We start from the raw sequence: 14,069 nt of genomic DNA on the forward strand, positions 1-14,069 counted from the left end.
TTTAATTTCCAAAAGTTTGGATGTTTCTTTGTTAAAATTATAAAAAGTTCGAATGTTTATTTCTTAGAATTTCTAAAGGTTCGAATATGTTTATATATATGTTATAATTTCTAAAAGTGTAAATGTTTGTTTGTTCGAATAGCTAAAAGTTCGAGTACTTATTTGTTAGAATTATAAAAAGTTCGAATGTTTATCTGTTACAATTTCTAAAAGTGTAAATGTTTATTTGTTCGAATAGCTAAAAGTTTTTAGAATTTTTTAGAATTATAAATAGTTCGAATGTTTATTTGTTAGAATTTCTAAAAGTTATTATTATTATATTTATTTTAATACAATTTTCAATCAAACAAGAATGAATAAGAATTATAATTAATTCAAAATTAGGTATCGAACTAAATTGAGAAATGGCGTAGAACAGTATATGTCCGCCAGATTGGATCCGCCATTTTGAATTTTGACCCATACGGAGTTGCACGTAAATCCGAGAGTTGGGCTTATCGTAAATACACCCAGAAAAGTGAATAGGTAACAAACTGTGACCTCTGTAATATTTTTTATTAAATCTAAAAAGTACAAAACGATGAGTATCTATTGTAACTTTGTTAAAGTAAATTTTGTTATTTATTGAAACCAAATAATAGAAATTATTAAGAAGAAAAAATAGTTTAAAGAAAAATAGATAAATTCTTCTGCTTGTAAATTCTTGTTATACCTATACTAATCCACTTTTTTAATCGCTTGAATCGCGTAAAAAATGGAAGTCCATGACGACCAGTTCCACACATTCTTCAATGGATTATAAACCATTCCTTGAAGTGACGTAGTTTCGCAATTATCTAAAAAAAATTATTATTAGTAGACACAGTGAAACTACTTCTAATTATTCACAAACTTACACTTTTTCAATAATCCTTGTGTATCACTTGGTGAAATAAATTTATTCCAATCGTGAGTTCCTTTTGGTATAAATTTTAAAATATATTCGGCTACAATTATTCCCCAGAACCAAGAAATGAAAGTCTTATTTATTGTCGTCAAAATGATTACTCCACCAGGTCTCAATAATTCTGTACAGTACTGAAATTAATTTACTATTAAAAGAAAAAAATTAACATCAAAATGTTACATTTTTTATGCTCCTAGTTTCGAACTTTCAAATGAAGGACGATATTTTTAACTAGGAAATGTTACGCGCGGAAGGACCTCTTCCATTTATCTATATTAATAAAATCAGACTTCTGTCTGTACGTTGCTCCAAAATTAAAAATTTTTATATATTTTTTCGTTTTGAGACATTAGAATTCGAAAAATGTAAAAAAAAAAATTTCTGTCTGTCTATCTGTATGCAAAACTTTGTTCGCGCATCAATTGAAAACGGTTTAACCAATTAAAGTGAAATTTGGCAGTCTATTAGGTATTAACGTAACTTAAAATCATAGCCTTATCCGATTAAAAAATATTAACTTGAACGAAAGTTAAGACATTTTTCCAAAAAATTTGAAAAATCAAAAAAATGCAAATTTTTTATTTTTTGTAAAATGAATGCAAAACTATCCTTAGCTAACTTTTTCAGATAAATACAACCTATTTCTACAATAAAATTTTTAAAAACGACGTATTTTGAAATTTTTTTTCGTTTTTTTGGATCAACTTTTTTCTAAAAAAATAGTGATTTTTAATCTTTAAGCAAGCTTTTCAGGAAAAGTTATTAAAGTTTTTTATTTAAAGATCAGTATGTAAAGTAAGAAATTTGCTACATTAGACAAAAATAATGAAGCTAAATGCCATAAAAGAGAAAAAAAAATATTGAATTTTAAGAAATTCAGTTTTTCGAAATTTTGGGTGGAGACTATTAACTAAGTAAAGTATTTTTTAAGAGCCCAAAAATAATGAAGCTAAATGCCATAAAAAAGAAGGAAAAATGTTGAATTTTAAGAAATTCGGTTTTTCGAAATTTTTAATAATTTTTGATTTTGTTATAATTCTTCCGAAGAATTCAATTATTTTCATAAATAATAACATTCTTTGGAAGAATTCAGTTATTTTTAAACATATTCAAATTTTTGGCAAAAATTTAATTATTTTTAACAAAATTTTAATAAATCCTTTATTTTCAAAATATTAAAATCTTTGCAACAATTCAATTATTATCAATCGAATTTTCCAAAAGAATTCAATTATTTTCAAAAATTTTAATAAAATTCTTCGTAAAAATTCAATTATCTTTATAAAAAATAAAGTTCTTTGACAGATTTCCATTATTTTCATTAACAATAAAATTCTTTGGAGGATTTCAATTATTCTCAAAAATTTGAGACAAATTCTTATGAAGAATAAATTTTTTTTTTTATAAATAATTGCATTCTGTATAGAATTTCAATTATTTTTAAAAATGTGAAAAAAATTCTTGTCAAGAAATCCTTTGGAAGTGAAATTCATCGCAAAAATTAAATTATTTTTTATAAATAATAAAATTCTTCTGAAGATTACAATTATTTTCAAAAGTTTTAATAAAATTCTTCCTAAAAATTCAATTATCTTCATAAAAAATAAAATTCTTATGAAGATTTCAATTATTCTCTTAAATAATAAAATTCTTCTTAGAATTTCAATTATTTTCAAAAGTTTTAATACAATTTTTCGCAAGAATTCAATTACCTATCTTCATAAAAAAAATTTTTTGAAAAACTTTAATTATTTTCAAAAAAATTTTAATAAACTTAAAAAATCAAATGTTTCATTATAATTATTAACAGACACGATTATTTAAAAAAAAATTTTTTATTCTTTGTTTAATTTAATTATTTTCAAAAAATTTCAATTAAAATTATACAAAAAACTACATTATTTAAAAAAAGTACAAAGAAATTCATCAAAAGGATTTACATAATTATATTTACAAAAACTCGAATAAAATGGTTTAAAAGAGTTCATTTTTCTATAAATAATTTTGATAAAATTGTAATAGTAAAATTATTAATTACAATTATTAAGAAAATGGATTATATTCAATACATTAAAGGAATTTTTTAAAAAAATTCAATTATTGTCAAAACATTTAATAGTAGGTATCTATTCTTCGAAAGAATTAAATTATTTTCTAAAAATTTTAATAAAATTCAATATAATTAAATGTTTTTGAAAGGAAAAATTATTTAAAAAGTTAGGAAACAAAAAAGCAAATAACAACTAACTTCAATCTGCGAACAGATTACCGAAACACAATTATTAATATAGAAGATTACTTCTTTTAATTTGTATTTTTTATAAAAAAAAAAATTTTTTTGTTCATAAAAAAATTAATTCTTAACTAATAGAAATATTTTTAGTTTTAAATTATTTTTCTATTTTGTGTAGTAATTTAAAAAAAATATTTAAATAGAAAAAAATTTCGTTAATTTGAATTTTCAAAATTTTTAAAGAATCCTTTTCTTCAAGAATTGTAAATTTAATATAAATTTGTATTCAAATTAAATTTTGAATTAAAATTAAATTTTTAATTTATAATTGAATTTTGAATTAAAATAAAATTTTTGAATTACAAATTAAATTTTAAATTAAAATTAAAGGAAACCGTAGGAAATAAATTAGTTTTGGGCCCCAGTCGACTTATTTCTTATAAATTTTGAATTTTAATTTTTCATTCAGCCAAAGGAAAACATAAATTCAAAAACTTATAGGAAAATTGACTGGGACCCAAAACTAATATATTTCGTGGGAGATGCTTTCAAATTGAAATTAAATTTTGAATTAATATTAAATTTTGAATTAAAATAATTGAGTTGATTATTACAAAAGGAATTTTTTCTAAAAAAAAAAATAGAGCTTACTTTAATAAACATTTCTTGATCCATGACGTGTTCCAAAACCTCGGAAGAAACAACAGCGTCATATTTTTTTGTATTTGTTTGAACAAGTTCGTCAACTGAAGTTTGAATATAATTTAAATTCTTTGATAGAGAAGAATCTAGTGAAGCGTGTTCTTTTGCAACCATAATCAATTCCAGTGAGGGATCAATCCCTGTCATAGTAGCACCTGTACGAGCTAAAGCTTCTGTTAGAATTCCACCACCACAACCCACATCTATGATCGAAATTCCCTTCAGAGGTTGAGAAGGATCAGATATTTTGTGTCCATTCTTCACTATTGCGTCAGTAACAAGTGGTACTCGGATTCTATTTAGCGAATGAAGTCCTCTTACTTTTCCCGAGGTATTCCACCAAATATCGCTAACTTCCTTGTATCTGGAAACTTCGTTAATGTCGATTGTTGGGGTTTTTAAATTCACAGCTGTCTTCATTGTCTTATCTGTTCTCGTTAATCTAGATTAAATTAATATTCATTTATTTATAAATACTCTTGTTTATTAATAAATTAATTTATTAATTCATTTTTAAGGATTTCTTATTTTTAATTAATTTATTACTTAATTTTAATTGATTTCTTATTTTTAATTTATTTATTAATGAAGGTTTGCATTAACTTTTTAAAAACTGTATCACTAACCCTTTACGAATTGTAGTTGTAATGCAATTCCTTGTTAAATTTAAAAAAGAGTTCTTCAATGTTATTAACTCGGTATTCTTTAACTTCTGACTTTAATTGTTTAAAAATGTAAGCGGTGAGGAAAATTATTTGACATTTGTTTTTTTCGAGCAAAGTCTAAATGATTGCGTTATAATCTCACATTATAAGAAGACTGAAAAATATTGCTGATCAAATTCTTTTATATCTTGTAATTAATCATACGAATTATATATTGTGTAAGCAAAAATTAACAATACTTAATTTTCATTCTTAATGCATAATTATTAATTCAAATATTCCTCTGAGTAATTTTTTATTTATCTGCTGCTCGCAATTAATCACAATGTTTATAATCAACGATTAAACAATATTTTTATTTTTCAAAATAAGGAAAAGAAATGTTATAAACTTAACTAAAGAAATTTTTTTAATATAATAAAAAAACTTGTGTAAGAAAAGAATTTAAAAATTAAAATTCTTAGAAAATAATTAAATTCTTCTCAGAATTTTATTACAATTTTATAAAATTATTTAATTCATTCAAGAGATTTTATTAAAATATAGAAAATACATAGGTAATTAAATTCTTTCGAAGAATAGATACCAAAAGGTTTTTACAATAATTGAATCCTTTCAAAAAATTTTAATTTATTTAATACATTCGATCTTGTTCGTAAGTGTAATTAGTAATATTACTATTAAAATTTTATTAAACTTATTGACAGAAAATTAAACACTGTTAAACAATATTATTAGAGTTTTTGTAAATAATTAAATTCTTTTGAAGAATTTCTGTAAGTTTTTTTTTAAGTAATCTAGTGTTTCAATAATTGTAATTGAAAATTTTGAAAATAATTGAATTAAACAAAGAATTTATTTTAACTTTTTAAAATAATCGTGTCTGTTAATAATTATAATTGAATATTTGATTATTGAAGTTTATTAAAATTAAATTAAAAATAATTAAATTCCTGAGAATATTATAAAAAATAATTTTATTCTTGAGATGAATTTTACTACTCATAAAAATGATTGAATTATTTCAAAGGATTTATTAATTTATTTTAGAAAATAATTGAATTTTTTCGAAAAATATTATTAAAATTTAAAAAAATATTCAATTTTTTCATAAAATATTATAATTGTATTAAAAATAATTGCAGTTTTGCAAAGAATTTTACTATTTATAAAAATAGTTGAATTGTTTCAAAAAATTTATTAAAATTTTAGAAAATAATTGCATTGCTTTGGAAAATTTTATAACAAATTAAGAAAAAAATTGAATTCTTTCGTGAAATTTTATAATATTGTTGAAAATAATTGAATTTTTGCAAAAATGTTAATAATTTATAAAAATAATACAATTTGTATTATTTTTTATGAAAATAAGTGAATTGTTCAAAACTTTATATTTGAAAATAAAAAATTATCCCCAAGTTTTGAATTTTCAAATGAACGAAACTTTTTTTTATTAAAAATATTTTTATAAATTATTAATCACAAAAAAATTTTGTAAACTGAAATTTTACGTTTAGAAACTCAGTAATTAATTTTTTTGATAGTGACGCAAAATAATTTTAATACTAAAAATTTAATTTGCTGAAGAAATAAATAAATTTCGATCATTTGAACGTTCAGAACTTTAGGATCTTAATAAAAAATTTGCATAATAATAATGAATTGAATAGCAAGTTCCGCGCGTATCATTTGCTAGTATATTAATAATTGTTGTATTCCAGTAAACTGTTCGCAGTTTGACGTAATTTTTTGTTTGATTTCTTGTTTCCTAACTTTTTAAATAATTTTTCATTCCAAAATATGTTTTGGATTTAAAAATTAATGTATGTACAGAACCATTGAATTCTTCAGAAAAATTTAATCAAAAAATTTTAAACTAAATAATAGAAATTAATTAGAAGAGAAAACAGTTTAAAGAAAAATAGAAAAAAAATTATAGAAAAAAAATAAGAAAAAATTATTCTGCTTGTAAATTCTCATTTTACCTACTAATCCACTTTTTTAATCGCTTGAATCGCGTAAAAAATGGAAGTCCAGGACGACCAGTTCCATTCATTCTTCATTGGATTATATACCATTCCTTGAATTAATTTAGTTTCACAATTATCTAAAAAAAAAAGAAATTATTAATAGCAGACAAAGTAAAACTACTTCTATTTTCTCACAAACTTACACTTTTTCAATAATCCTTGTGTATCTCTTGGTGAAATAAATTTATTCCATTCGTGAGCTCCGGTTGGTACAAATTTGAAAATATATTCCCCTACAATTATTCCCCAAAACCAAGAAATAAAAGTCTTATTTATTGTCGTCAAAAAAATTACTCCACCAGGTCTCAATAAATCTGTACAGCACTGAAATTAATTTACTTTTAAAAGAGAGAAACCATCTTCAAAATATTACGTATTTTTTCAAAAATTGTAATTTAATGAATTTGTAATTAAAATTAATTTACGTTAAAAAAAAGAAATTAATTACAAAATATTAAGTACGTAGTGTTTTAAAAAATTTTGGATTAAAATTTTAACTAAATTTTGAATTAAAATAAGTGTATTCAATATTGCAGAGAGAATTTTATGAAAATAAATAAGACTTACTTTGATAAATATTTCTTGATCCATGACGTGTTCCAAAACTTCGGAAGAAACAACAGCGTCATACATTTTTGAATTTGTTTGAACAAATTCCTCAACTGAAGTTTGAATATAATTTAAATTCTTTGATAGAGAAGGATCAAGTGAAGCATGTTCTTTTGCACATATTATCAATTCCATTGATGGATCAATCCCTGTCACATTAGCACCTGTCCTAGCTAAAGATTCTGTTAGAATTCCACCACCACAACCCACATCTATAATCGAAATTCCCTTCAGAGGTTGAGAAGGATCAAATATTTTGTGTCCATTATTCACTATTCCGTCACTAACAAATGGTACTCGAAGTTTATTCATCGAATAAAGTCCTTTTAATTCTCCCAAGGTATTCCACCAAATATCGCTAACTTGCGAGAATCTGGAAACATCTTTAATGTCAATTGTTGGGGTTTTTATATTCGCAGCTGTTTTTATTGTCTTCTCTGCTCTCGTTGATCCAGATTAAATTAATATTCGTTAGTTATAAATACATTTCTTTAATAATTAATTTTAATGAATTTTCCTTCCACATAGAGAAAGTATTTTATTTTTAATTTATTTATTTATAAAGGCTTTTATTAACTTTTAAAAATTGTTATCACTAACCCTTTACGAGTTGTAGTTGTAATGCAATTCCTTGTTAAATTAAAAAAAATGTCTTTTAAACTTAACTAACGTAATGTTTTTAATAATAAAAAAATGTATTTAAGAAAAAAATTTGAAAATTTAAATAATAAATTAAATCCAATTTTTTTCGAAACGTAATATCTATCAAAAAATTTAAACTAAGTATTATAGATTTACAACTATAATAATATATCGTAGCTTCGACGACAACTTTTAAGGACATATTTTTAAATATTTTTTTTTAATCATTATAACACTAACCCTTTGCGAATTATAGTTGTAATACACTTTCTTGTTGAATTTAAAAAAGAGATCTTCATTTTTCTTGCTCAAACTAGTAATTTACTTTAAATTCTAACGACAAAATAATAACGTCAATGTATTTAATATTCACCAATTATTTTTTGCAAAATATACACGTTTGTATTATCTCGAATTGTAAACTGACTTTAAAAAAAATTACTAACCAGATTTTAAGATATCTTATAATGAATTTTGCATTGTGAACAAAAATTAATATTTATTCAAATATTTCATGAGAATAATTGTTTTATTAATCTTGTGTTTATGACAAATCCGATAGTTTATAATTTTCTCCGTTTCAATTTCCTTTTGAATTAATATGAAAAAGAATTTAATAAAAACAGTAAATAATTTAAAATTGAATTAAAATTTTCCTAAAATACATATTATTCGCAAAATAGTAAAAATCTATTAAAAACAAAATTTGAAATATAAATGCTGTTAATTATTGTTAAAGAAAACTTTATTATCAATTATGAAAACTAGAAAATTTGCTCTTAAGCATAATTGTGTGTTTCTTAAAGAATCTCTTATAGTAAACTTGTAAATGTTTACAAAATTATTTACAACACTTTATATTGTAACGAGAAACTATTCCACTTTCTTAATGGCATGAATCGCATAATTTATCGGAGTCAATGACGACCAGTACCATTCATTTTTTAATGGATTATACACCATTCCGTGAACCAATTTAGTTCGACAGTTGTCTGAAAATTTTAATCATAGACAATAATTTGAGTCAAAAATTTAATAAACGAGCCAATTTTTAAAAATTAGATATTTAATTTATATTTTTGAAATTTGATTAATTTTGATTTGGATATAAATAATTAGATAGAAACTTACACTTTTCAAGTAATCGTCGTGTCTCCCTTGGTGAAATAAATTTATTCCAATCGTGAGTTCCGATTGGTACCAGTTTCAAAATATATTCCGCTGCAATTATTCCTCCCAGCCAAGACGGAAAAGTCTTATTCATCGTTGTTAGAAAAATTGAACCACCAGGTCTTAACAAATCTGTGCAGTACTGAAAAAAGTACAAAATATTTTCAGGACATACTTTTAGTGGAATTCAAATATAAATTAAATTCCTGTATTATTATAATATACAGGGTTGCCACAGGTCTGGAAAATAAGAGAAAAGTCAGGGATTTTTATTAAAAGTACTGGAAAAAATTAAATTTTTAGAATTCAAAAGAAAATTCTGAATTTTGGTGTCTGTTTTGTTCACTTCATAAACTATGAAATTACCGCAAATTCTAACACAAAACCTTCAATTTTTTCTATTGCTGACAATAACTTCTTTTTAAATAACTTAATTCTTCAATAACTTCATTAAAGTATTACTTAGAAATTATTTAATGAATTATTTTACCTAAATATTTCAAAATTAATTGAATTCTAAGAGTCGCGTTTACAATTTTCATAAATAAATGAACTTTAAAAGGTTTTAATTTGAAACTTTATACAATTAGACTTTTTAATAAATTTAATTAGAAAATTTAAAGATCTTAGATTTTTTAACAAATTTAATAATTTCTTTCAAAATTTAATAATTTAATTATTTCTTCTGAAATAAGTTAAATTCTTTAATATTGTAAATTTAATTAGTTATTAAAAATAATGGATTTATAGAAGAATTTTAGTTAAAAAGGCTAAAAAAATTTAATTTTGGAGAATAAAAAATTCTTCGCAGAAATTCAATTATGTTCAAACATTTAGAAGAATTTTGTCAAAATTTCAATTATCTTTATAAATAATAAAATTCTTCTCCGAAATTCAATCTTTTTTCCAAAAGAATTCAATTATAAAAAAAAATTTAATAAACTTCTACGCAAACATTCAATTATTTTCATAAATACAATAAATTTCATTAGATTTCAATTATTTACAAATTTTTTATAAATTTCTTCGCAAGAATTCAATTATTTTCACAAAGAATAACATTTTTTACAGGATTTCAATCATTTTAATAAATCAATAATAAAATTCTTTTTATGAATTCAATTATTTTGTTAAATAATAGAATTCTCCTCAAAAATTCAATAAATTTCTAAAATTCTAATAAAATTCTTCGCAGGAATTTAATTATTTTTATAAATCCTAATAAATTTCTTCTCAAGAATTCAATTATTTTCAATACAATTTCAATAGAATATCAGAAAAGGATTCAATTATTTATAAAAATTGTCATAATAATGAAATAATTCAATCATTTTATAAAATTTTAATAAAATTCTTGGAAACAGTTGAATTATTCACAAACATTTAAAGAAATTCTTCGCAAAGATTCAATTATTAAAAACAATAAAATTCTTCTCATGAATTCACTAAATTTCTAAAATTTTAATAAAATTTTTCCCAAGAATTCAATTAATTTCAATAATACTTTACGAAAGGATTCAATTATTTATGAAAATTATGAAAATTATGGAAGAATGCAATTACTTTCTAAAATTTTAATAAAATTCTTGGAAACAGTTCAATTATTCTTAAAAGTTTAAAGAAATTCTTCGCAAAGATTTAATTATTTTTAGAAACAATAATATTTCACGAACGGATTCAATTATTTATGAAAATTATTAAAATTATGAAAGAATTCAATTATTTTCAAACATTTTAATAAAATTCTTGACATCATTTAAATTATTTTCAAAAATTTTCCTTAATTCAATTATTTTCAATGTTAATAAAATTTTCCAAAAGAATTCAATTATTTACATATTACATATTTTAATCTAATTCCTCGAAAATGTAAACATTCTTAAAATTTTTATTAAAATTCGTCAAAAGAATTCGATTATTTAAAAAATTGTTGAAAACATTCTTTAGGAGAATTCAATTTTAAGAAATATTCAATTATTTATTTATTTATTTATTCAAAATGGTAACGGGTAAAAATTTATTATTCAATAAATTGTTTATTTTTGTTTTTAAATAATTAAATTCTCGTAGAATTTTCTAATAAAAAATGATTTAAAGATTAATATCAGTTAAAATTTTAGATAATAATTAGATATAAAAGCATTATAGCCTGAATTTTTAGGAATAATTGAATTTTGTAAAGGTTTGAATTTAAAATCTTTGAAAATTTGAATTTTTCATACTTTTCACTAACCATTCTGTAGAATTAATTTTTTTGAAAAAGTTTAATTGAATTCTTTTTTAAAATTATTTAAAGTTTTTATTTTCTAATAAATTTAATTGAAGGATTTTCGAATAATCGAAAATTTTTTTAAATTTATTGAATTTTAAACAAATGGATTTGAAAATTCTCAAAGAACTTTTTCAAGTAGAATTTTAGTTGAAAATTCTAGAAAATAATAATTGAATTGAAGTGATGAAAGTAATTTTGAAGAAGTTACTGTAAAAATATTCTTATAATATAAAATAATGATTTTATTACTTGGTCATCATTAATTATTATAAAACATGAAGATAGTGATCACTCCGAGTCGAAGACTCGGAGTTATCGATATCTTCATGTTTCATAATAATATTCTTAAAAGTTGTTGAATTTTAAAAAGGTTTGAATTTGAAATTTTGGATAATCATAATTCCTATGGAAAAATATAATAATTTTTAAATATTTATTTAAAAAGTAAGTTATTGATGTTTTCGAATAATTTTACATTTAAAGAAATTTAGGCAAATAAATGTATTAGATTTTTTTTTAGTATCTAATAATTTTGAGAGTGAATCAGAATATTCTTTAGGGTCAGGGAAAAAGTGAAAATCTTGTCTGTAAATCAGGGAAAAACAAAATAAAATTTGTGTGGCAACTCCGATATAGTTAAATAAAATATTAAGACCCACTTTTAAAAATGTTTCTTGATCGGCAACGTGTTCCAAAACTTCGGAAGCCACGACAGCGTCATACTTTTTGCTATTCGATTGAGCCAATTCCTCGACAGATGTTTGAATATAATTTAAACGCTTTGATAATGAAGAATCCAATGCAGCGTGTTTTTTTGCACATTTAATTAATTCAACGGATGGATCTATTCCAGTCATATTAGCTCCGATACGAGCCAAGGGTTCCGACAAAATTCCACCACCACAACCAACTTCTATAATTGAAATTCCCTCCAGGGGCTGACAGGGATCTTGTGCCTCGTGTCCAATATTCGCTAATCCATCGCGAATAAATTGTATCCTTAGTGGATTTAATGCATGAAGTGGTTTCATTTCACCTGAGATGTTCCACCACGTCTCGCTTATTTGCGAAAATCTCGAAACATCTTCAATGTCAATTGTTGGCGATTTTGCTTTTACAACTGCCTCCATTGCTCTCGTTGGTTCCGTTGATCTGCAATTGATCAATATTCATTAATTTATATTAATACAAGTATTAAAAGTTTTTTATAAACTCTTCTTGTCTCTTTTTGCTCCATTATAGCGATCATAATCACAAGCTTCGCACTCAATAATTTGTTTTAAAAAAGTAGCTTGAAAAAAAGTATCAAAAAGTAGCATTAAGGCTGAAAAAAGTAGTAAAAAAGTAGCTACTATCGAAAAATTAAATTTGGCGACAACAAAAACTTATTTTAGACGATTCACAAAATTCATGAAAATTTCATTCTGTATTTCTCTGACATTTTCCTGATTTCTATCAAAAATGTTTTGTTTCTTAAAATTGAATAGGTACTAAAAAAAAATTTTTTTAAAATTTTTGAAAATAATTCATTTCTTTCGAATAATATTAATAAAACTTAAGAAAACAAATAACATTTTTCGAGAAATTCATTTTCAAACTGTTTTCAAAATAATTCAAATTCTATAAAGAATTTTATTATTTATAAAAATAATTGAATTCTAGCAACGAATTTTATTATTTATAAAAATAATTGAATTCCCGCAACGAATTTTATTATTCATAAGAATAATTTAATTCCTACAACGAATTTTATTATTTTTTTTTAATAATTGAATTCCTGGGGGAAATTTTATAATTTGTAAAAATAATTGAATTCTTTTTTTCATTTTATAAAAATTTAAAAGAATAATTCAAATATTTCGAATAACTTATTTAAAATTAGATTAAAAATAATTGAATTTCTTTGCGATGAATTTTATTATTTATGTAAATTATAATTTAACTATTATAAACAAATTTTGTCAAAATTTTAGAAAATAATTAATTTTTACTAAGAATTTTATTAAAATATTTAAATAATTGATTTTTTTCGAAAAAATTTCTTGAAAATTGTATTTCACACAATTGAATTACATTGAAATTTTTATTATATTCATATTATTAGAATTCTCGCTTTGAAGTTTATTAAATTTTTGAAAATAAGTAAATTAGTTTGAAAAATTTTGTGGAAATTTTCCAAAACAATTAAAAGATTTGAAAGAATTTAATTCGCTTGAGAAAAAGTAGCTTTTAGTGTCCCAAATCTAGAAAAAGTATCCAAATAGTAGCTAATTATAAAAAAGCAGTAATTAGTTGATTTAGAAGAGTACGAAGCCTGCGTAATCATAGCGGTAATGTTTTATAATTTATAGGTTATGTCAGGTAAATACTCACCGATTTCGAATTATCGTCTTAAAGCAGTTTCTTGTTGAAATTAAATTAACGGCCTTCATTTTTATTTCTTTAATTCAGCGATATTTACCTGAGGAGATTATTTATATCATGTGCTTAATTGCAATGAAGCATTGAAATCGTCACTTGTAAAATTCACGTCAATTACTGTCAATTACAAAAAAAAACAAATGAAACCAAAACAATTGAATTACATATTGCGAAGCGAATAGAAGGCTTTTTTTGATAGCCACAAGGGTCAGTAGTAATCAATCATTAGGTATTTCATTATTTTTATCTTGTTTTTAATTAGACTGTCAAAATAAACTTTTGTTTTGTTTTGTTTTATAGCAGACGACAATTTTCGCGCATGACCGTTTATCGCTATATTAACGCGGGCAAATTTAAAAATTCTAATTGTTCACTCAAA

The 14,069-nt window shown here is 22.4% G+C and overlaps 3 protein-coding genes across 5 annotated transcripts; all 3 read right to left on the reverse strand.

Annotated features, from left to right (window-relative positions):
- Positions 1-264: 264 nt before the first annotated feature.
- On the reverse strand, positions 265-4,681 carry LOC122502767 (ubiquinone biosynthesis O-methyltransferase, mitochondrial-like). Of its 3 annotated transcripts, none has more exons than XM_043612969.1 (5): positions 4,508-4,681; positions 3,831-4,323; positions 897-1,077; positions 713-836; positions 265-542 (listed from the first exon to the last, which is right to left on the reverse strand). In XM_043612969.1, exons 2-4 carry the CDS (start codon positions 4,299-4,301, stop codon positions 718-720), a joined length of 771 nt encoding a protein of 256 aa, XP_043468904.1. In that variant the 5' UTR covers positions 4,302-4,323; positions 4,508-4,681; the 3' UTR covers positions 265-542; positions 713-717. The 3 variants fall into 3 exon arrangements, with proteins under 3 accessions (XP_043468904.1, XP_043468903.1, XP_043468902.1); XM_043612968.1 differs by having other exon boundaries at positions 265-563; XM_043612967.1 differs by lacking the exon at positions 265-542 and having other exon boundaries at positions 707-836; positions 4,508-4,680.
- On the reverse strand, positions 265-8,126 carry LOC122502722 (ubiquinone biosynthesis O-methyltransferase, mitochondrial-like). Its single transcript, XM_043612894.1, has 5 exons — positions 8,068-8,126; positions 7,144-7,558; positions 6,720-6,900; positions 6,533-6,653; positions 265-566 (listed from the first exon to the last, which is right to left on the reverse strand). The coding sequence occupies exons 1-4, from the start codon at positions 8,124-8,126 to the stop codon at positions 6,535-6,537; spliced, it is 774 nt and encodes a 257-aa protein (XP_043468829.1). The 3' UTR covers positions 265-566; positions 6,533-6,534.
- A 428-nt stretch (positions 8,127-8,554) lies between these two features.
- Positions 8,555-13,993, reverse strand: LOC122502768 (ubiquinone biosynthesis O-methyltransferase, mitochondrial-like). Its single transcript, XM_043612970.1, has 4 exons — positions 13,643-13,993; positions 11,929-12,421; positions 8,959-9,139; positions 8,555-8,819 (listed from the first exon to the last, which is right to left on the reverse strand). Exons 1-4 carry the CDS (start codon positions 13,699-13,701, stop codon positions 8,701-8,703), a joined length of 852 nt encoding a protein of 283 aa, XP_043468905.1. The 5' UTR covers positions 13,702-13,993; the 3' UTR covers positions 8,555-8,700.
- Between the last annotated feature and the right edge of the window lie 76 nt (positions 13,994-14,069).

The sequence above is a fragment of the Leptopilina heterotoma genome, unplaced genomic scaffold, assembly GCF_015476425.1.
Source record: "Leptopilina heterotoma isolate Lh14 unplaced genomic scaffold, ASM1547642v1 Lhet_237, whole genome shotgun sequence".
In the NCBI taxonomy this organism is placed as follows: Eukaryota; Metazoa; Arthropoda; class Insecta; order Hymenoptera; family Figitidae; genus Leptopilina; species Leptopilina heterotoma.